Source organism: Macrobrachium rosenbergii, chromosome 17, assembly GCF_040412425.1.
Source record: "Macrobrachium rosenbergii isolate ZJJX-2024 chromosome 17, ASM4041242v1, whole genome shotgun sequence".
NCBI classification, from domain to species: domain Eukaryota; kingdom Metazoa; phylum Arthropoda; class Malacostraca; order Decapoda; family Palaemonidae; genus Macrobrachium; species Macrobrachium rosenbergii.
Window position 1 is genome coordinate 929,543 of NC_089757.1, and position 23,571 is coordinate 953,113.

Here is a 23,571-nt window from a genome sequence, read left to right on the forward strand (position 1 = left end):
ATAAAAACCGAGTTAGTAAAATGTATTTTTTATCAATGTTTCTTTTGAAATATCTTTTGAAATATTTTTTTTAGATCATTAAAAATATTTTATATATGTATAGATCTTACCATCGTAGAGGAATGGAAATTTTTTATTTCTAACTTCGTAAAATTTTCAAATATACTGAATTTTAAATTCACAGTTACCTTCAATATTTGTATAAAATATCTGGTTGAAGATTTGGTTTGGAGCTAACTGGTGTAAAACACAACGCAAAAACTGTCTTCCAATGCTGGTAGCTGAGCCTGGGAAATGAATTGCACTCTCATACTGCCAAGAAAATACCTCACTATCAGCCACCCTGCAAAGAATAAACTGATGCTTACAGGAACAACAACTGGGAAGAAAGTCTGTTCTCTATTAAAACCTTATTCTCAAGTATATCGGTTTATGAAATGGATGAAACCTCATTTTACAATAACAAGGAATGCAAACTCAATATTAGTTGTTTGTGTCGCACTGCAACTTCCACAGTTACATTCAAACCATAAATTTTGGGAAAATTCTTCACCATAAAAAAGCCATGAAAATAACTGCTGGACAAACTTCTATCCCAAGAACCCCTCTCATTTTTGTGACCTCACCTGGCCTTTTATTATAATGTTCTCAGTTTTAAATAATAAAATGACTTATATAGGAAGGCTGACTGTCAACATACAAAATGCCACCAGTTAAACATCATTAGGATGTCTCACTTAAATAAACTACACACAATGTTATAAAAGATCAAGTTTGAGAAGGATTCACAAGAAACTCCTTAGAATCTGGTCTGCATAAATGATAAAGTTTACCTACTGCCCTTTACTTAACACAGATGAGAATACAGTCTGTTCAACTTTGCACTTAACCGTTCTCTTCACGTTTATGTTGCAGCATTTGTAACTTGCAAGTTTTACCTTTTATCAAGTAATAAGTAGTTTATTATGATATGACAACACAACAAAGCTGAGGCATAAATTAAAATGAATGTTCATCCTCTTATTTTCCCATTATTTTCTTTGTACTAGAGTCAAATCTATATCATTATTTTTGTTTGAGAGTATTGTTTTTATATCATGCAACCTACATGGAAGAGGAGACTTATTTGCTATGCTGAGTTGTACACTCTGCAAATACAGTATCCACTTTGTAATTCTATCTTTTCTCATTTTGGGCATATCTGAGGATTTCTTAGTTCAGTTATGCAGTGAATATGCATACAAATTTACTGTACGTTCTCTCACCCTTTATCTGTCTACCTATCTATTTACAGGGTATTTGGCTGTTCACCTGTTTACCTACTGCAATAACAGCACAATTTTATTTTATGTATATTTTAGCATAATGATATGTTTCAAAATCATTGGTGCACTCACCACACCCATTTTTGCATCATGGACTGGGAAAAATTCAGGAGGGAGTGGTAATGTTTACTAAATTGTTGGAAACACACTATTTCTTATGTAAAATGAAGATCTTCAGAAGGGACTTTTCCATTCATAAGTGTAATCTTTTCAAATAAAAAACAAATACAGCAAAGATATGATTATCTGACATTCACTCAGTACAGATATGGTTGTCTGACATTCACTATCTTGATATAACCTTACCTCTGATAGACAGAGGTAAGGTTACACAAGATAGTTAATGTATAACAGCATTACCAGTGCTGTAATGGAGATAGCTCCCAAGACTATGCCTACAAAAGCAAAAACCATACCTGGTTTAAAGGAAGAAGCCACCTTGTGCTGCATGATGGCCCTACCTCCAGAGCAGCCAGAACCGGATCCCACCAACCCTGGCTGAAGGGCGTCATGTTGCCTGAGGTGCCCTGGTTGCAAGACGACCCAGCATATTCCCAGCATCCAGAGCCCACCCAGGAGTCGGCCACCTTCCTGATTACGGGTGCCGATGCCACAATTGCCGACCTGGACAGGGCCCATCTCATTGCCTCCCATGACTGACTTGGGAGGGCACTTTGGCATAACAAGGACCACCAAGCTGACAGAGGAGAAATTCTTCTGGCCGGGCCTAAGAAAAGGTGTACGTTGCCTCTTGCCCCTTCTGTCAGCTTGCGGGAAAGCCAAACAAAATCCTCCCCAGAATCCCCCTACAAAACATCCCGTCAGTCGGCAGTCAGGTTCCATTCCAGGACATTGTGACTGACTACCATATTCTGAAGGGACATAATAAGACGGGTAACACCCACGTCTCAACAGTAATCGACCATTTTACCAGGTATCCAGAGGCCAACCCAGTCCACAGTGAAAATTCCAGGAATGCAGTGAAGGCACTGCTACAGTTCTTCTGCTGCTTTAAGTTCCCCGCAATGACCCAAAGCAATCAGGGGAGGCCTTTCATGTCCAAGGAGTTCCAGGACAGCATGGCCAGCCATGGGATTACCTGTATCTACTTGACACCATACCACCCAGAAAATCAGTGAATGGTCGAACGCTTCCACCAGACCCTCGACTCAGTACTTGTCAAACTGGGGCATGAGGATGGAGCTACCTGGTAAGAAAATTTGCCTTACACCTTGTTTGTCACCCACCAAGCCCCACCAGAGACCTTAGACTACAGCCCCTTCAAGTTGCTTTACGCACACTCGATGTGGGGGCCCCTGGACATCCTCTACGAGGCTTGGGCTGATCCTGAGAAGGCTGCCTGGGCAAAAGAGCTGCCACTTATCCAGAAGAAACTCAAGGCAGCCTGGGCTGTGGCTTAAGCTTCAGAGGAAGCCACGCAAGAGGGAATCAAGATGCATCTGGACAAGGAGGCAAAGACCCGTAGGTTTGAAATAGGGGATCAAGTGCTAGTGCTTTGCACCAGAGCCACAAGACCCCTAGGGAATTTGAATTTAAGCTACATGCAAAAAGGCTCATATCTTTCATGAAAATAAATTACAATTATATTTAGATCACCTGGATTAGAAGCAGTATCTGCATCAAGACAGATTTCATTGGAAAGTAAATATATAAAAAAGATGAGACGAAGTTATCAACTTATCTCCAATTTTTACCTTGCAACAGTTTTCAGCATCCTTGGGAGAAGTGGCGCTGCAAGACCAGGCTGACGATACACAAATGTGGATAGAATAATGATACATAATCCTAAATCATCATTGGAGAATTCCTCGATGATCTCGGCACATTCCATACATCTGTCAAACAGGAATACTATTCTAAGATCTGATGAGAGAGATAGTTTATTAGGAACCCTACTGGGCTGCAATGAAAAAATTCAATTGGAAACTTGGAGGATGAAACCTTTGTGACATACGACTTAGTTTCATTTGTTTAGTTGTAATTTTTTATTTTTTAAACTTTCCAGTTATTACACAATTCCATTGCTATCAAGCCAAAAATTTAAGGCTTGCAATAACAAAAGCCTGTTAACCAAGATAACTAACCAATAATAATAATAATGAAATTGATATTAACAATAATTTCTTGTCAAATTACACCAAAATCTTTAGAGAGCTTCCAAAAGCCTGTTCAGCTCTTATTATACTGATAGTGATAGCTGAACACTTTTGAAAGCTCGTGTGTGTGTATATATATATTTTTTTATTTATTGTGAATTTCAGTCTTCAGTGCATGACTCATATCACAAAGGGTTTCAATTACAAGTTTCTTCTATAAGCATCCCTATAAAGTTTTATAAAAGAAAATAGTTTTAATATATGCAATGAACATGAATGCAATTAATAAAGCAGAATCCTGCAAAATAAGAAAGATTTAGCTTTCTTAAATTTTTAAAAAAACATATTCCAAGTTTTCTTCTCATTCCATTCTCTAACAATCTACATGAGTTAGAAGGACAGAAACCGATTCTATTACATAAAAAGTCATGAAAAATAACCTCTGTCACAATTAATGCAACCCTGCAAACTGACCAAAAAATATGTCAAAAGGGTGACACCAACGGTCCACTCAAGGCTAACATATAAATCTGGAAATATATTCTCCTCAAATTTAGTGATCACTAAACCAACTTCAGAATCTCACTCACATCGCTAAATATAATAACACACATACCTGTACACTATACAGTCATCGCCCACTCTTAGGGCTGACTGCTTGATCGATGGAGGTGGTGGAGGTCCTTGAGGATTGCCACTTGTTACTCCTCCACGAACAGAAGCATTACAAGTGTTATGATCATTCCTGTAAATATCATAAAAATCAATCTCAGAATTATATACAGAGAGAGTAAAATTATGATGATATATATATGTGCACTTGAGTAAGTAGGAATTTGTATACATGCTCGCAACACATGATCTCTTGTGATGTTTAGCAAATCTTGCAGGTAGAAGAATGTAACCTGGACGTCAGCATTTCTAGTACACCAACCTTTGGATTTCGAAGCATCATCAACATGTGTCCAGGTGGAGCTTTCCGTTCCTGTTCTAGACAGAACTTTCTAGAAGCCTTGGGTCTGGTTTTAATTGGATTTCTAGGTGTGTTAAACGGAAGTGTGTATTGGTTTGTGCGTTGTGGAAATTGCTAAGTGCGTAGGGTTCTTGTGAAGATTTATTCATTCCTTTGTGAAAAGTCAGAGCAGTTAGATGTATTGGACTGCTCGGAAATCGGGATTCCCTTTTTGCTGCAAGAGTGAGTACTGAACTTTGGAAATTACTAACCTTTACAAGTGTTAACATAGACATGATTATCGTTTTAGTGATTTATCTTTTACGTCATTTTTATTATTAGTGCTTTGACATGTGTTCTTGGTGTTGTGATAGTATCACAGACCTTTTCGATTTTCTTGTTAATGAGGGGCATTTCTTCCTTGGCAAGTTTCAATGGAGACATGGTTAGGCTGAGATAGTCATGCATATGCACATACATGCATGTAATGTAGCCATTATGGGAAGTGGTCATTAAAAAGGAACTGTGTCTAAGGACATAATTACAATGGGGAAGAATCTCATTTATAATCTTGGTGTTTGCCAAGATGTTTTGTTAGGGAAGATATTAATTTATTTCTTATTTACCATATTTTTAACTTGTAGTATGTTAGCTTCACAGAATAAACTATTTTTTGTAAGGTAGATTTTGATTTCCACACCTTAGAAATAGGAACAGGAGTCTGAGAGAGAGAGAGAGAGAGAGAGATCTTGAAGGCCATTGTGGCTGGGCATTATCTTGGGTGGAATGCAGGGCAGTTGGTACATTGGAGCTTAGAGGAGAATTTCTTGAGCTTCCATTTTATCCTAGGAGGCAACCGAGCTTTGGGAGCGATGGTTAGTCTTTCTCGGCTAGTGACTTAGTGAAGGGTGATTATCGGATGTCAGGTGTTTTACTGCAGCCTTCGACGTAATTATATATTTGTGTGTTTTTAGTTAAGTGTGTCTATTGTTCCGAGTCGGCGGTTGCTGGGATTCAAGGCATGGGGAAAAAGTGAGTTTTAATTTTGAGTTTTCATTTTGGTTTTTTTAAATTTTACTTTCTCTTTTCTGTCTTTCATTTTCCTCTTATGGAATTATTATGGGGGTGGAGTAGGTTATTCATATGGGCTGAATTTATTAAGGGTTTTTTTTTTTTTTTTTTCTTATTGAGTTATTCTTAGTTGTGCAGTGTGCAGGATGTTAAGGTTGGTTTGCCTACTTAGCGAATCACCTGGGTCTCTGCTTGGATACTGAGGAGCGGTGCCTTAGTTGCAGCATCGGCATATATTGCATGGAGACAAACGTCGGTGATATCGAGTGGTGAATTTTCCTTCCAAGATTTTTCTTCCTTTATTTTTTTCTCTTGTGTGGGTTCTTGTGAGTTAACCATGAAGTTTTATGTGATGTAGTGCTCAGCTGTTTGCACGCGGGCATAAGGAGTGATTTGCTCCTGTGAAGTATGTAAATAATTGTGGGTCAAGCGGATAATAGCATTTTTATTTTATTTTTTGTTTTTGTTTGGTTTTGTTTTGTGTTAGACCACACTGTGCAAGTTTTAATATTATATGCATTTATGGTCGGGAGAGTTTTTACGGGGGGAGTAGTTTCTGTTCACATGGAAACCAGAAAGGCGATAAGAATGATTCATACGGTAACAACTTTCGCGTCGCCAACTCAGTCTTTTGCAGGTGGTGAACGGGGTTTTGAGATAGCGTGTTGAGATTTTTATTGAGACTATTCAAAATCACTTGAATACGAAGAAAATTACAGATCAGACAGATGCCTTTAATGAGGCAAAAGGATTTCTTGCTTCAGACATGGGAGACATTGGAAAATGCTGTCATAGCTTTGGATTTAAGAAATGTTGGACTTGGGATGACCTGAAGGTTTTTCTGAGAGGTGCATATGGAGCAGATGAATGTGGTGATATGGGTTGGGATATGAGAGCATTCTGTAAGATCAGGAAGGAACAGAGTTCTATGGTAGAGTATAGCACGCAGGTATTTGATGCAGCTTCGGATTTAGCTGGGTATGGGGCAGTTCTATATTGTTAGAGAATTTTCGGAAGTTAATGCATTTCTCCTGTCTTTTGAATAAGGTTCCAGATGCCATTGTGAGCAGTTTTGATGGTCCAATAGAGCCTACGCCCGAGGAATAATTTATTTTCGCCCAAATCAAGAAGCATATGTCAAAATACCGGACGGTCGCTAGCACATTTTTCAATGGAGGCCAAAAACCATGATGGGGTCTCAAAGGAACTTTCCGGAAGGAGATTCAGGTTTTGCTTCCAGTAGTTTTTGTGCTAAAATGGAGAGAGAGAATATCTGTGCATCAAACACCACAGTTTCATTACTTCAAATTGCAATAGGCAGGGTCACTCGAAGAAGTTTTGACAAGTTAAATACTGCGGCAGGTGTAGGAGTTCTGCTCATTCTTGGCAGTTCTGTCCGTCGCTCAAAAATAGTAATGATAGGCCAGTAACTCAGAGTTTTGTGATTAGCAATAAGAAAGCTCCTCAGGAGGGATATCCAATGAAGTCTAAAAATACACAAAATTTCTGGAGGGCGGATCGACGCAAAAGGGAAAGGATAAATTGTTCATGTTATACAGGGCTTTTGGGAGACATAAGGGAACCGAAGCCGGTGGTGAAGGGAGTAGTAACTGGGTCTAGTCTTCTGATTTATGCAGATACGGGAGCATCAGTCAGTTTAGTGGACTATGATTTTTATTATCACTTACCATCGATAGGCATCATTGCCTGGGTCTTCTTCACTCTCTACCGATACTGGCTTATTTCTGCTCCGCATTCCAATTTTGCCAGGACACAGATCCACTGGTCCTAAAACCATAACAAATGAAGAAGTTACTATTGTGATACTGTATATACACACATGTAAACATACACACATATATATGTGTACAGTATATATATGTATGTATGTATATATATATATATATATATATATATATATATATATATATATATATATATATATATATATATATACACTATATTATATATCTATAATATATATTATGTGTATATATATATAAATGGATGTATGTATGTGTGCATGTATGTGTATGTTCTAGCATAACACTGAAATGCATTGAGCAATTTCAACCAAACTTAGTATACATATGACTTACTATCTAGAAAAGAGTACTGTGGGGTAAGACGTCACTAGCACCAAAGGGCACCAGAGGGGGGGGGATGGGGTTGGGAAGGGTTTCCCTGATATGGGGCTGGTTCTGCCTGTAGACTTAGTAACTAAATAAACTTTATAAATTTATACCTCATTTCGATATACATATGACTTACTATATGGAAAAGAATACTGTGGTGGGGGCGGGGGTTAAGACATCACTGGCACCAAAGAGGATGGGAGTAGGAAGGGGGTGACATGTAAAAATAACTGAAAATGGCAGATATTAATGTCTAATCCACAGCTTTCGAGGTCGCTGAGATGAATGATGATACTCCCAGTGCTCTTTAAGTCCAAGTTCAGCCCTGATAGGGAGAGGGGGTGAGAAGGGGTGAAATATAAAATGTCAAAAATGCTGGGCAATGTAATTGAAGCAACCATCTAAACAGGAAAGGGAAAGGGAAAGAGTGAGAGAGCGAGTAGAGGGGAGGAGAGAGAGAGAGAGATTTACTGGTTGTCATTCAGTTTTTCCGGGCAGTGCCGGGTTGGTCAGCTACTAGTATGTATATATATATATATATATATATTATGAATTAAGCTTTAATGGAAAGTGCTGTAAAGCAATCAATGAATTTGAATTTAATACCATACCCGAATTATTTGTAGTTGTGCCCGAGTTAGATGTATCAGTCGTTTCTTCAGTGGATGTATTTACTTGCTCTTGCTTATCACTAAGTCCCCGATTTGTCAGCTCCTGCAAAATAATTTTCAGCATAAAAAAAGTTAAACAGTAATAAGGTTGGTTCTGTTAAAGCTCATCCTCTTTACCACGAAATCACTTAAAGTAAAAGGAACATATGATCCTTAAACAATGGATTATGTCCATTCACAAGCTTATTATAATAAAGGTGCCTCATGAAAAACTTATATCTACTATAATAACAGGAAGATTATAACCCTAACAGAGTACACGAGTACATGCCAACAAAAAAGAATTGTAACAAAAATCTTCCTGAGCTGGTGTGTACTTTAAAGCACCTCAGAGTGTTGCCAACTCTCCTCCTGGTTCTTATGTACCCTTTGTTTCCTTATGATCCATGTGTTTCGACATTTGAGCAACCATTTTACGTATAATGTTTGAATAGAATTCCTTTTGGCAGTAGCAGCTGGATTTGCTTTTGCTATTAAAATGTTTGTAAAGTTCTATTTTGTTCATAATTTATTTGCCATAGTTTCAGCAATAGCCCCCTTCTAAGACCAACATATTTCTTGGTAGCACTACTGCTGATTCACACAAGCCTACCAGTAAGTTTAATCAGCAATCCAAGTTTTACATATAGTTGTGTATGTTTCATCTCACAGCCACCCCATCTTCTAGCTAATTCTTTTTATAGTTTTCAGTTGCATTTAAGACTGTGTACTAAGAGAGCAGACCATTGCACCAAGGCCTTCCATTTTTACCCTTCAAAAATGTTCAGTCATGCCAAACTGCTTTTCAATTATGCAAGCTTTGGGCAAAATTTAACAACTTTTTGGACTTAGGTCATGGGAACAGGGTAGTAAAAACCCAAGTCTTTTTTTATGAGAAAACCATAAATGGATACCCTTACAATGCACAAGGTGTGCTCAAAAAGTATCTGACCTTTATTCATAAAAAATACTCATTCGGATACAACAATCTTACACTAATCTCCTTCAGAATAGTCCCTTTGGGCTGCCACAATCTTCTCCCAGTGGTTCTGCCACTGTCAGAAGCAGTGCTGGAACGCCTCTTTTGAGATGGTGCACAGCTGGCCCATCGCATTCTCTGGACTGAAATCTGGTCTCTTTTAGGGGCATTTTCAGCTTGGGGAAAAGCCAGAAGTTACACAGAGCCATGTTGGAAGGGTAGGGAGCCTGATGAAGCACAGGTGTGTTGTGTTTGGCAAGGAAACTCCATGAAATGTGTAGAATGGGCGGTTGCAGTATCGTGATGGAGCTGGCAATTCTTCAGAGAGAGAGAGAGAGAGAGAGAGAGAGAGAGAGAGAGAGAGAGAGAGAGAGAGAGAGAGAGAGAGAGAGAGAGAGAGAGATGCACAATTTAAGTTTGTGGGTGTAACTTCTGACTTTTCCCCAAGCTGAAAATGCCCTTGAAAGGGAAAGGGACCAGATTTTAGTCCAGAGAAGATATCATGCAGAATGCAATGGACCAGTTGCCCACCACCTCAAAAGAGACATTCCAGTGCTGCTGCTAACATGGTAGAACTGTTGGGAGAAGTGTGTGGCAGCCAAAGGGAACTACTTTGAAGGAGATTAGCGTAAGATTGTTGTATCTGAATATGAATATTTTTTATGAATAAAGGCCAGATACTTTCTGAACACACCTTGTCTTTCTATACATTTACACTTTTGACTACCCGGTCTATTCCCAAGCACCAGGTAAAGGTTATAGGCTATGTTACTTGGTACATTATTAAAATCATTAATTACTGGAATTATCATATCATATATTAAATTGTATGACAAAGCTAACCATTACAAACAAGTACTTTTTGTATTCCCTTAGGGACAACTGTCACAACAATTTTTCTCAACACCTGCAATGTTACTACTGGCGGAGTAATACCCACTGGAAGTAGGTACGCATGAGTATTTCCTTCAACACTTGAAAGGAGCCCCGATATTATGGACAACTGGGGAACTTTCTATATCACAAAATCCATACAGTCTGATGATAAAATACTACAAAGGAAACACTCGACTTTAAACACCAAGGCTTGTATGCCAAGCACGATTGGGAAATGTTATTAAAGCTGTTTTGTAAAAAAGAAGTTAGGGTAATCCAATTTACCTTTTTTGGCAACATCGAATTATCTATCAATGTTAAAAAAGTCATTGATTAATGAGTTTCAATAACAAAACTGTGTACTATCATTGCATTAATGCTCATTATCACTTTGTCAGACAGGAAAATACAGCACAGCAATTACAGCGTAGCCTAGCATTGTACTCCTAACTTCTCACCCTGCAGGAGACCTACTGGCTCCAAATTTTAACAAATATAAGCCCACATGGCAAAGTCTGACTGACAAGACAAAGAACAGCTCATACAAAATAGAGTCTACAGATATTATTGATTGAAAAATCCTACGACTATGGTTTACACTTACCTTTTGTTTCACCAATTTATGACTTTCCTTGTGCGCTACTACTTCCACCAGTTCACCATCACTGCCTGTAGAATATATACCACAAAAATAAGTGAACATTATTATTATTATTATTATTACATAGGTTAAGTACTATGCCGTTGGGCTAACTCATTTATTTCTTACAGCAACGGCCCTAAGGACTTGCTTTTATTAATAGTAAAGCTTACATGATTTCTTTGATTTCTCTTCAAAATCTGACATTTATAATCAATTATATTTTAGACATTAATACAAAATGTGTTTAACTGACATTATTACTATGCAGCCTGTGCACGTAAGGATTGAATCATATGAACTGTTTATCAAACGTCCATGGGACAAATGAGAGGAACAATTCTAAAACATGTCAAAATTCCTTATTCCAACATTGTGCTTGATCTGTTTCAATTTATTACTACCAGGTTCACTACTCCTTATATTCTGCCACTCCTTGATTATAACTGGAGTTAGAGATGTTATATAATCATTAGTATGAACATCTGCATGTGATCTTGTCTTAGTAATGGCAGCTTTGGCTGCTTTATTGGCTTCTTCATTTCTGAAGTTTCTATAGCACTTCTAGTCACTGAAAATTACAAATTTCTGTGATGGTATATCTTCAGTAATTTCAATGGCTGATCCTATAGCACATAATTCTGCTGTGAAAACATGCATTGTTAAGCAAGGAAAATTGGTTTGTTGTGTTGGGTGATATGGCTGAAAATCCCATGCCTGATGAAGATTGGATCTCTCAGTGTATACTGCATAGTGTGAACTTCTAAGTCATAGTTTCTATTGCATGTTATTTATCATGTGTAGTTTTTACATAAATATTTCAAGTGTATACAAGTTCACACCTTATGTATAATCCAAGGAAGTGGTAGCTCTATTATTCAAGGAAATTTTATATTTGCTGATTCAACCAATCAACTGGCTTAATCGGGAAACGTGGTGAGTGATTATTTATATATATATACCTCTTGGATCAAAAGGTTTTTTGCTGGTGAATCATTTGCCTGTTTTTTACTGCACTAGGCTACACATTAATAAGTCACAATAAGGAGTTAGAGTTGGTTCACCACTTTCAATTTGGAGAGAAGAGTTTGGGGAGGATTATTTGAAACCTACTAATGAGGCCCATGTGTCTGTATTTACCACAGTTTTATTGATAATATGTTCAGCATGTCTTACATACAATGTTGCATTGTATATACCAAAACTGTCCATGTAAACATTATTTTTAATTCTGAATGGCAGCTGACTACTGACGTCATTTATTGATGGTGTGAAGAAGGTGTTTAAAAACATTGACCCATGGAACTCCATTTTCCAGTGGGAATGACAATGAATGAATATCATCAATTTGTACTTGCAAGGTATAGTGATAGTCTGTCAGAAAGTTTTCAATGAAAACTGGCAAGTGACCACATGCATATTTTTGTAAACTGTTTTTAATACCAAGTATTCAGAGTGAAACAAGCTTTCTATATATCAAAGAAAATACCGATTGTTATTTGATTACGTTCACATCCTCTACTGTCGTCGTGAACTTCCAGATGAGTTAGTAAATCTATGGTAGATCTATTTTTCTGTGATCCAAACCGGGTAATCATCAGTATCTCATTTCTATACATGTGCCACACAAATCATGCATTTACCGCTTGCTCTAACAATATGTATAATTAACTTGTTAGAAAAATTAACCTGCAACTGTTTACATCACTCTGAGCGTCTCCCGGTTTGGAGATGGAAATAATTAAGGCATAACACTATTCTCCATGGGATAAAATTCTCAGCTACAAATGATTAGATAACTGTGAACTGCCTAACTTAGCTAAAGGTGCTGGGTGCTTCATCATTTAACAACAAATGGTATCTTTAACTGGAGCAGATCTGTTACAATTTGAAAGGGCGTAATCATATGCTTCCACACTGAATGTTCAATTACAACATATATTCTGTCATTTCACAATGGTTTGAATCGGCTAATTTTTATTTTATAAGATTTTACATTTGCAAAATTTCTCCTAATCCACTGCATATTTCTTGATGGTCAAAAATCTTACTTAAATTTTTTGGTCATTTGAAAAATGCCGCTTTTATTTTCCTGCATTTTTGCTATAGGAGCATTCCTGGTGGTGTCTGACCCATACTGTCTCCATGATATCATTCCTTCTTATATCAATTCTTTTTTAAAGTTTGTAGTGTTTATTGTAAATTTGTTTTAGTGTATCAATTTCTATTAGTTTTGTAATCATTTTTTGTAAGTTTCTCCCTGTAAATGTTGTGATTTATTTGTGTTGAACCTTTTGTTTAGATTCATGCCATCCAACTCTTCTCTCCATCTAAGTTTAAAGAACAGATTTTCCCATAATCGGTATAATTCTTTGCGTCTTCGCAGTAAAATCTGTTTTAATTAAAAAAAAAAAAGGAAAAATATTATTACTAAGAAAAAAAGACCCAACTACAAATTATGAAGAAAGTAACAGAGGTGCAAGGCTTTCAAGGCCTTGATGTTTGACATCATCAAAGCACTGGGTACACTGACTCAAGCTGCCATCCTCTAAGGCTCACAAAGACGGCAACAGGTCAAGGATCAGGGAGAATGACTGAACAATCTACAATAAGAGAATTTACAGTACTAACACGTATTGGTACTATTTGTACACGTGACATCTCAGGAAAAGATTTAGCCAGTTATTTCATTGCTACAGATTACAATAGTAAGTACAGTCAGTGCCCATCAATGCCAATCTTTCACATTATAAAATACTATTTCTGTGCTTAAAGAACTGTACAATATATTAATTATTCTAAAATAACTTTGATTAAACTACAAACCACTGTTATATAATAGAGGATTCATTTAAGTACTGTAATACAATTTATGTGTTCTAAAGAGATTATACATTAGTGCAAAAGTAACTCATGTAGGCATAAATATCAATTTACTGTATACAGTATTTAAAAAATCTGGCATTCTACTCTGTAAATTAGATTAATAAAATTCACAGTTCAAAAAATCAAACAAAAATACTGGACATATAACTGCAGAAAGAGAATGAAAATTATCTACAAAACCTACATTAAATAATAATTTTTGCTACCTACTCGAAAGATAGGAAACTACAGTACTTACTCTGATTACTGCTCTTGCTGCCATTTGTCCACCCACCAAAGGCTTGCCACACCCGCTCAAAAATCGAACCGGGATGGTGATCTTCATGTTTCTTGCTTGGTGTTGTCTGAAGTACAAAACATGTGCAATTATTGATCATTTTTTTTATATGGAATTTCAGTTTTTCAGTGGGCTTAGAATCAAGTTCCTATCCACCACCTGTAAATCTCTAATACAAAAAAAAAAAAAAAAAAAAAAAAAAAAAAACAGGTTTTGATGTAGGAAAAACCTATTTTTAGTAGTGGCTGTCAAGTCCTCAAGGAGTTGCCTTCCATGGGCCTGTCAGAGCTCCATGGTCACCAAACTAATATCAAAGAATTCTCATGGCCAGGTATTGTGTCGTAATGATAAACACTATAACACGTGATGGAGTATGTAGTGGACTCAAAGATAAGAGGGCTCTTTCCCTTATCTTACAGCAAAGCTGTACCCTGGTTCCTTCCTTTACCAAAACCTGCAAGAAGAGTCCAAAACCTGAAAGGGGATCACCCCTTGCCTGCCTCACACTATCCACTTTTATTCCTCTTCAGCCAGAGGGACGAAGCTGGGCAGTTGAGGCAGGTACAACTTGCATGAAAGACTGTTATTTGTATACCTAGAAATATAAAAAATTGCTTGAAAATATTATTTCTTCCTCCTGGGATACAATCATCACCTTTCATATTAGGAGACTGACCCTGTAGGAAGGAGGTAACTCCAGCAGAAGAAAAAAAGGAGTAGAATTACACCTAGAAAGAAGAAACTCCAGCAAGAACAGCCATTTTGGAGAATCATACCCTTCTTCCCTTTGTTAAAAGACAAAGGGCAGAAGGAAACGCATTCTAAGTTACTTAAAACAGGTGCTTGTCTTGTACTTACCTTAATCTCACTGTTAATCTCTAACTTCTACAGTGTCCAGACGAATAACCAGATACTTCATCTGCTTCTTGGGGATAAGATCAGACATCCACCGGTTGACCACAATTCCTAGATCATGACAAATGCTGGCAGATATCCGTCCTGCAGAAGGTGTTCTCTGGAGGAAGGCAGGATTAACTTATCATCGCAAAGGGTGAATACATTTCGATTGGGCCCAAGCTGAGTATGAGGAATACCACGCAAACACCTTGAAGAGTTGTTGCCAGTCCAAAGCATAGAACATTGAACTGGAACACTGTCTCACTGCAGAAAAAGTGAGGTACCTCTAAGAGTCCTGATGAATGAGCAGTTTCCATTATAAACAAAGTCTGTTGAACATACCCATTTAATGCTAAGAGATTGATGACTGGTTTCCAACCCCAACATGGCTTCTCTACAAGGAAGAGGAGGCTGTGAAATCCCAGAGACCAGCAATCTAAGACTTCAATGGTGCCTTTCTCCAAAATTTCCACTACTGCCAGCAAGGCTACAAATTTCCACGCCAGGAATGGAATTGGTTTCATGGAGAAGAAAGAATGAAGGTCCTTGAACAGAAGCCTGTATCCTCTCTTGGACTGGCTAAAGGAGGGGGCAGAAAATGGCTGAATAGGTTCCTCACCCTTCCTAGCAGTGGAAGAAGACTGCTACTCCTGTCTGGGCTCATGCACACCATCGCCGATCTCGAGGGATTAAAGGCTGCTACTCAGGTGAACATGGAATCCTGAGAGTCATCCCAATGAAGTTCAACTACTGCATCTACCTTTCCCAAAGGAAAGTACAGAGATGATCCCAACACTAAACTATTCTACAGTGAGAGGATGTTCTTGTGGGACATCTGGTGAGAAAGCAGTGTTCTCTCCTTCACAGAAAAAGGTTTCCCCGCTGGTTGGATACCTGGTGTTCCAGATAGGTAAGAGCTCAACACCGTCACCAACAACCTCCTGAATGTTGCCTTTTCGTCAACAGACAAAATGCATGTAATGACAGAGTCAATGAGGGCACCCATCTAAAGGTCTAGCAGAGACACTACATGCACCAATGCCACTGCCAGGGATTTCAAGACACTGGCTTCCACAGTACTGACGAAGCCCTCCTGATGAACACATCTGACCAGAGAGGTGGCTCCCCTGCATCCTCCAGCTGTGCTGGCATGCAAGCTGCAGGGAAAGGAGTTTGCTTGATCTGCTGGAGGAAAGGAAACTCCCAGACCTGCAAATACACTAGTGAGGGAGAGAATGCCAGGCAAGAAGGTGGTGTTGAGCTTCCCTTCCCCCCACCCCCCGAACCTCTTACCATACTATTCCCACTGCCAAGAGGCACACTCACAACACAGAAGGGAACGAGTACATTCCCTTCCCTTACAAGTAGTACAAGCAAAAGCAATCTCACAATACACATGGTAAAGAACAAAGCACAAAGAACAACGGTATCTGGCTACTCATCTGAAATTCAACAGGCAGACAAGGAAGAGGAAGAGACAGCCTCTCTCGAAAGAATGAAGTGGCGAGCATTAAGCAGGTGAGGGGTTACCTCATCTTTCCCTTCCCATCTTCATCATATTAAATACCTTGTTTACCAAGATTCAATGGCTCATGCTGAAGGATACCCTGTATATGAAAGGTAACAAACTACTATCCTATTGTCACAAAACACAAAATGAGTTGAATACTACTATCCTAACATAAAAAAAATAAGAGTATAAAACAATATGGTTAACCAATTAACAGGAGAGAAAATCTAGCATTAACAGTACTGCACAAACGTATCATGGCTTACCTTCTCTCCACCCACTGGTAAGAGCCTTTCTGGGGTTGGCAATGTCAAAGCATCAGGGGAAGAGGCCATCTCATTTGGAGAGTCTATTGTAGTACTCAGCTGACCGTCCAGTTCAACAGGAGAGCCTAATGGAGAGGGAAAGAGATTGTCAAATAAAAATTGTAAGTTAACTTTAGAGTAAAAAATATCTGCATGTGTGCACTTCTACTGTCAATGTACTGGGATGTACTCATATTTTTGACAAGTTCCACTTACCCTTATAGAACATGTTAGTTAGTTAGTTAGTTATAAATGATTTGTTTAACCAGACCTCTGAACTCTTTTAGGGTTCTTCTTGGGCTGGGATATAGAACATGTTAAAATCTGGCATAAATATACACAGACAACTTGAATTATGCATGACAAGTTCTTAAGAAAAATAAGATCAGACAACTTGAATTATGCATGACAAATTCTTAAGAAAAATAAGATCAATGCAAATGCTATACAGTACAATTAAACAGATCTTCAAAGCAAATGCCCAGCTTTGTTTGCTACAATTCTTTACTGCATACCTCACTATTTACATCTCTATTGTCAAAAATAACTAATGATGAGGAGAGGCAAAGAGGATGAGAAGACAAAACAACATAAGATATGTCATGTTGTTTTCTCCTTGGGGCTAGAGATCACTAACATCCAGTGCATACAGATTATGACAAAATTATCACAAGGTCTAACCTAATGTCATAAGATCCATCATCGATAAAGGAGACTGTGGTGATCGGTGGATCTGTGAAGGGTGTGAAGAAGCTTCGCTTGGTTCAGAAACAATTCGAGCTACTTCAGTTGACACATTTTCGACTGCTGCAGGGTCACATATACGAGCTTCCACAACAGTAGCTTCTGCCAGAGTTGCCCTCTCCATGGTCGGTACCTCACAAATGACAGCCCTGTTCATTCTAATTTCTGAGGATTTTTCCAGACTGCACCCTACATCAGATGTTCCACATTTTTCAGCTGAAAATAAAGCTTTGGAGGATTAAAAATTATTTTTAAAATTACATGTCATTGCAAGTACAACTAAAAATGATTAATGATTTGGAGTAATCTTTATTTTCCATCATATTCCAGCAAGCAAAATGTGGATAAATATCTCTTTGTGATTTAGTAAAAAAATAAAGGAAATGTTCAATAATATGTTAATAAAATATGGACAGACCTCTCTTTGTGATTTAGTAAAAAATAAAGGAAATATTTAATAATAAGATGCCAAGGGTTTTGGATAATGGGTTTTACCATATTTGTATGCATAGGCAGTCAAACATCAAGGAACTTTCCTCTTCTCAGTAACTGGGATGTAACTAGAAAATAACTTAGGTCTAAACACAATGCTTTTACAATAAAACACATTTTCTTACAAACTCATTTATAGTGAATGGAACTAGTCACAACAACTTGAAAAATCTTGCAAGGAGAAAGGTCCTACTTTGCAAGCCCAGCTCATGATCCACTGAGCCAGAACAGAAGTTGTTGCTCCTCTGTGTCAATCTCCATCTTGAAGAGTGTGGGGAACAGAGAAAGGCACTGGGAGTTTGTAACTACCGAGTCTTTCAAAAAACCTGTTTTAATTATGAAAACATAATTAATTGTTATGAATCCATTACTCATAAACTATCATAATAGCCTAAACTGTAATTCAGGAGGGAGGATGATGCAGAAGAGCCATAGAAGAGTAGACCAAGGTGCAATAAATCCAATCCCTTACAGCTATAGGAAAAATAATGAAACAATCAAGATTATGGGAACTTCCATGAGTAATGGATTTGAAATGGAAGATGTACTTGCAAAAAAGCCCACTAATCAAGCATGGGAAATAAAGGCAGGTACTCCAGGATAAAACACACATCCATATATGTCAGGATCACAGGGCATGAGATCTCGAAGAGGATGAGAATGACTGATAAATATCCATCCTACAATCCCCAAAGGACAGTCCCTACCAAGGGAGAGGAGATCTGAGGGGACAGCAGAATTTCATCTTCTGTGGCTACTCCTACCTGGCAGCTTAAACAGGTATTGACCCCAACAACCAGAACGAAAGGGTGATTTACAGCTAATGAGAGATTACTTCTATGGGAAGTATGAAGCATTAAAATAATGTGGCACATAAGACCTCTGTTACTGACCATGTTGATAAGGTGACTTGGCCAGGAAGCAAACTTGGCAGATGAGGATGATAAAGCTGAAATACCCAAATGGAGGTGAAGGTAAGCCTTTTTTCTAACTTGCAAACCAGGTCCTTGGGGTAAAAGGATGAGTCAATGAATTGGAGGGGAGGAACAAGGTGGTGAAGTAACACTGTAAGGTACAGCAAAAGAAAAGGCAATGGGTTTATGGTTGTTAGCAGCAAGGTGAGTGCTCTTGGTGGGATAAGGCCTTGAAGGACAAGAGGATACAGGACTGGCCTGACTTATGAGAGCCTTACTTATTGGAAAAAGCAGGATATTAGTGATTGAGTGATTGGGTCATAGCTATGTTTGGTTGACTGTGGGTGCCTGCAATGCTAGCCTGATGGAATTTTAAACCAACTAGATCAGGAGATGGAGATGCCACTTGACAGGGTTCAAGGATATTCTTAGGCGGGGGAGTTCTCACAGGAACAGTGGGGACAGGTCAGTTGGTAGTGAAACATTTTGGAAATGAGGAACCATGATTACAGATGATGTGGCTCCTCAGATAACACCATCAAAGGCACTGCTACAGCTGAGTATATGCAAGCAGATTAGCACAATGAAGAACACACGGAAACGCACGGAAGCAGTCAAGTACATGAAGTTGTCATGTAACCTGAAGCAGTTGAATACATGTTAACAATCAAATACATGGAATTAGACAAAGTACAGGTAATTCTGTTGACTTACACAAAAAAGTTCATCATAGTCGCTTCTAAAGTGAAGAGCTGGAATTTGCAACTAAGCACATTTATGTCTTGAAGTGAAGGGCTGTCAGGATTCCTATATTCTTCATCTTGGAATTTTGTTTATATATTTTGTCGTATTTTCTAATTTTTTTTTCTTACAACTCAAAAGATATCCTCAATCGTGTGCGTAGGGTGCGTACGAACGCACCAACTCATTCTTCGGAGAACTTGCCACAGCTTATTTTGATTCGCGTTAACACGCTTATGATTTTATTTATTTATATCTCATGCTATTCTCATCTATATTTTTTACTGTATATTCTCTCTTTTATTTTTACAACCTAGAAGTTAAACTCAATCATGTGCAAAGGATATGTACGAATACACAAATGCATTCACTGGTGACGGAGAACTTGCTACAGCTTGTTTTGGTTCATGTTGTCACTCTTATGATTTTTATCATTTATATTTTACATTATTCTCATCTAATTTTTTTACTGTACATTCTAATTTATTTTTATTTCTACAAACCAAAAGATAAACGAAATCGTGTGCATAGGGTATGTACGAACGCACGAACTCATTCGCTGGCGTTGGAGAATTTCTAACAGCTTGTTTTATTTTGTGTTGTTACGCTTATGATTTTCTTATTTACATTTTATGCTATTCTCATTCATATTTTTACTACATTTTCTCATTTTTTTTACAGCCCAAAAGATAAACGAAATCATGTGCGCAGGGTACAAGCATACACACACACAAGTAGCGCCAGCAAACAGTAGCAGCAGGTTGGTTCGGTGACCCCGGGAAATTTGAAATTACACTGGCCGAAATTAGTCCTGAATTAGTAATGGAACTGGATTAACGATTGCCGGATTAGTGATGGTCGACCTATACTGCGCATTTTAACCCAAATAAGTACAGTCTCAAGGTAAGTAATTTGTTAACATCATGCCAAGTCCTGGGTAATGAGCATATTCCACATCACAGTCCCACTGATAATAATCAGTTTCATTTTAGAACATCAATTAGCATCTGAAAGAAACTTATGAAGGTAGCCAAAGTGTTGTTTCATTTTACCCATGGGTTACATAGACTAAGCTCTTACTGCTCTCAAACTTTTCAATTGTTAAATTATTTCAGGGTCATAATTAAAATAAGGTTTAATCTTGCTAAATTTGTTCATTCTAATTGCGTTGCATGAGCCACAGGTCAAAGTTAGGAGTTATTTATTCCTGTTTGTTCTTTCTGCATGTATTCAGTACTGAATTTGGACAAAGGCTCATTATTTTCATTTCATTTGATCTTTTTTGCTTTGCGTGTGCATGCTGTTGTGAAGTGTTTTCCCCTTATTAGCGATTCTTTCGCGTCTTAAAATTAGTATATGTTGCCTTGTTTTACATCTGTTACTTGATCAGAATTCAGATATGACTTTGTTCAGTATCAAGTGGCAGAATATAGCTAAGAATTCTTTGTATTGAGGAACCCCCAACTGCATCGTGGGTTCTCATTAAAAATACTTTTAATAACCATTTACTCAAAAATTACTAATTGCCCTTACTTTGTTGAGTATTTTCCCTACCTCCATAATAACACTGATTTACCATTGATTTAAAAAAACAGTTTCATGTGTAACCTGTACCTTAGAAAATGGGAATATTAATGAGATTTGCTTTTTTCAATTTTCGTATTTAGCCTTCTGGGCCTGACTTCTGTAACCACCTAAGGTCCCTAGCTGGAAATTAATTGTATGGAATCTGTTTTTTAGTCGTTATCATTTTTAATATTTATACTATTGTTCGCGTTATGATTACTGTCATTACCATTATTATGAACTACTATATTTACTACTACTTCAGCAACTGTGTGGATATTGCTGATTATCATTTTTATAATTTTATCTTGTGTGTCTATTTTGTGTGTACTGTATTGTCTCTACTTTGTATATTCCATAAATATGGCCCTGAGCTGAAATAAAGATGATGATGATGATTATTATTATTACCATCACTGTTTCCAGGTGATAAAATACAACTACTTGTTACAATTCGTATCCAGAAATGAGAGCGAATAAAACTTATAAGGTAACAGTTTAAAATGTAATATCTACAAATTATTTATCATTGCACATACTGCTAATTAAAAGGTTAACGAGGAAATGTTGAATTATTTTATGAGCAAATCAAACCTTTCATAGCCTGAAATGAATATCTGAGCGCGCTATTCGTGTCAATTTTATTTTGCAGAAATCAGTCAATAATGGCGTTTGTTGCACTTTACTAAATGTAATGACAAATCAATGACAATTTTTATATCTATGAAGTATTTCTTTTAATATCCATCATCTTTATCTGAGTCTTTATTATGAAAAGATTTGAATAATCCTTTATAATTCACCTGTTTTCATGGCCAAGATTTATTCAAGCAATTAATCGTCATGCCTGAGAAAAGGCAGATGTAGGGCAGTTTAAGGTGCCCTGCTCTTAAATAAATATAGTGTATACACTTTTAAAAACAGAAGAAATACATTACAAGTGCCTCACAAATGTTACTTCTTTTGTTTTCATGAAATTGTAATTAAATTTTATAGCACCTGTTTCCAAAAATATTTATACACTTTATGAGGTCTACGTTCTAGTCATCTTAAAATGACGATTTAACCTTACCAAAACCAATAGGGAGTAAGCGTTCACGAGATGACATTTCTGGATTGTCAAATTTGGCTTGGTCAAGTGAGTCCATAGACCTGAACACTTCATCTGTCAAAAGACACAAGATGGAAACATAACATCATATGTATTTTCAAAGCTATAAAAACTGTCTGAACTGATCAAAACTTTCTTTTTGAGTAATATGAGATGAGATTGGCTATTCCATGAAATTCCCCAATTTAGTACACATTATGATTACCACATTATCCAAGACGTTCACTAAATCTTTTGCCAGAACCCACCAAATCCAAAACATTTAACATCATTAAACGTTATGTCTAATACAGGCATAATCATGCCAAAGGAATAGGGCTTGTGCAATGTAAAAGGCTTCGTGATTTGAGAATGAGGTAAATTTTATTATTGTACAGTATAACAACGACATGTCTAATATCATGATAATCGTGTATTCCTCTGCTCTTCAAATCATAACAGGAGGTTAGTGACTGTGCAGTGTGAAGAGGTTTATGGTTAAGCTTGAAGTACTAGTAGCCTACACAATTTGTACAAAGATAACAGAACTACAGTATCAAAGTCAAACTACATTCTCTGAATAAGGAGAATATAATTAGAGGGTTTACTTTTTGAAGAGCAGGTACGCATTCTTTCTAAGATCATCTGAATAAAGCAATAACAGCCTTTACTACACCTGAGCAACAGTCTCCTGAGCAGTTATGACCAAGGGAGTGCAACTTGGAAGGCGGAAGGGGAGTAATCACTAAATATTGTATGTACATAATCAGCTGATAAATGAAAATTCCAAATGTCTGACCAGAGGCACCATTTCTTTTATCAAAAACAAAACAGATGACACATAGGTCCGGCTATGTAAACCACTATTAAAACATATATACATGTTATATATATATGGCTTTTGAAGCCCTGTGGACGGCAGTAGATTATTCATTATCAGAGTAAAAGATAGTAGAAAACATTCTTGGGGTTTCCAAGAATAACATGAAAACGAGACAAATTCCAGTGGCGAAAATATACATGTCTAAGCGTGCAACACACAAAACTTCAAATCAGCGAATATGATGTAACTGCTGTAAGATATAACTAAATAGTCCAAATAAAATTTGAAAGAAACTGACAATCTAGGAATTTGTTAGAGGTACACAATATGGTAACTGCCTTTAGAGGTTTTAAACATCTTTCTTCATAATTATTATTCACTGATCAACTAATCAAGAGTATGTGAAAGAAAAACTCCTGTAGCAACTAAAAATATGTTTCTACTGGGATAGATGGAGGAAACTCAATTATTATTATTATTATTCTGAAGATGAACCCTATTCATACGGAACAAGCCCGCAGGGGCCACTGACTTGAAATTCAAGTTTCTAAAGAATATGGTGTTCATTAGGAAGATTTAAC

At 37.3% G+C, this 23,571-nt stretch overlaps 1 protein-coding gene and 1 long non-coding RNA gene across 14 annotated transcripts in view; one reads left to right on the forward strand and one right to left on the reverse strand.

The window, feature by feature from the left end:
• Positions 1-20,331, forward strand: part of LOC136847644 (uncharacterized) — a 372,082-nt gene extending 351,751 nt beyond the window's left edge. Inside the window, exon 3 of one of the 2 annotated variants that reach the window (XR_010855786.1) lies at positions 4,333-5,070. This is a non-coding gene — a long non-coding RNA (uncharacterized lncRNA). Of the gene's footprint in view, positions 1-4,332; positions 5,071-20,192 lie in introns of those variants that run through there. The other variant, XR_010855785.1, reaches the window with a different exon arrangement.
• Positions 1-23,571, reverse strand: part of unc79 (UNC-79 domain-containing protein) — a 224,650-nt gene that overhangs the window by 26,320 nt on the left and 174,759 nt on the right. For 10 of the 12 annotated variants that reach the window (XM_067119364.1, XM_067119371.1, XM_067119370.1 and 7 more), the window contains 10 exons: positions 22,150-22,242; positions 17,302-17,580; positions 16,582-16,706; positions 13,870-13,975; positions 10,710-10,774; positions 8,212-8,314; positions 7,154-7,253; positions 4,059-4,187; positions 3,041-3,181; positions 189-343 (listed from right to left, as the gene is read on the reverse strand). In XM_067119364.1, coding sequence (XP_066975465.1) covers positions 189-343; positions 3,041-3,181; positions 4,059-4,187; positions 7,154-7,253; positions 8,212-8,314; positions 10,710-10,774; positions 13,870-13,975; positions 16,582-16,706; positions 17,302-17,580; positions 22,150-22,242 — 1,296 coding nt within the window. The remainder of the gene's footprint in view (positions 1-188; positions 344-3,040; positions 3,182-4,058; positions 4,188-7,153; positions 7,254-8,211; positions 8,315-10,709; positions 10,775-13,869; positions 13,976-16,581; positions 16,707-17,301; positions 17,581-22,149; positions 22,243-23,571) is intronic. The other 2 variants (XM_067119369.1, XM_067119367.1) reach the window with 1 other exon arrangement.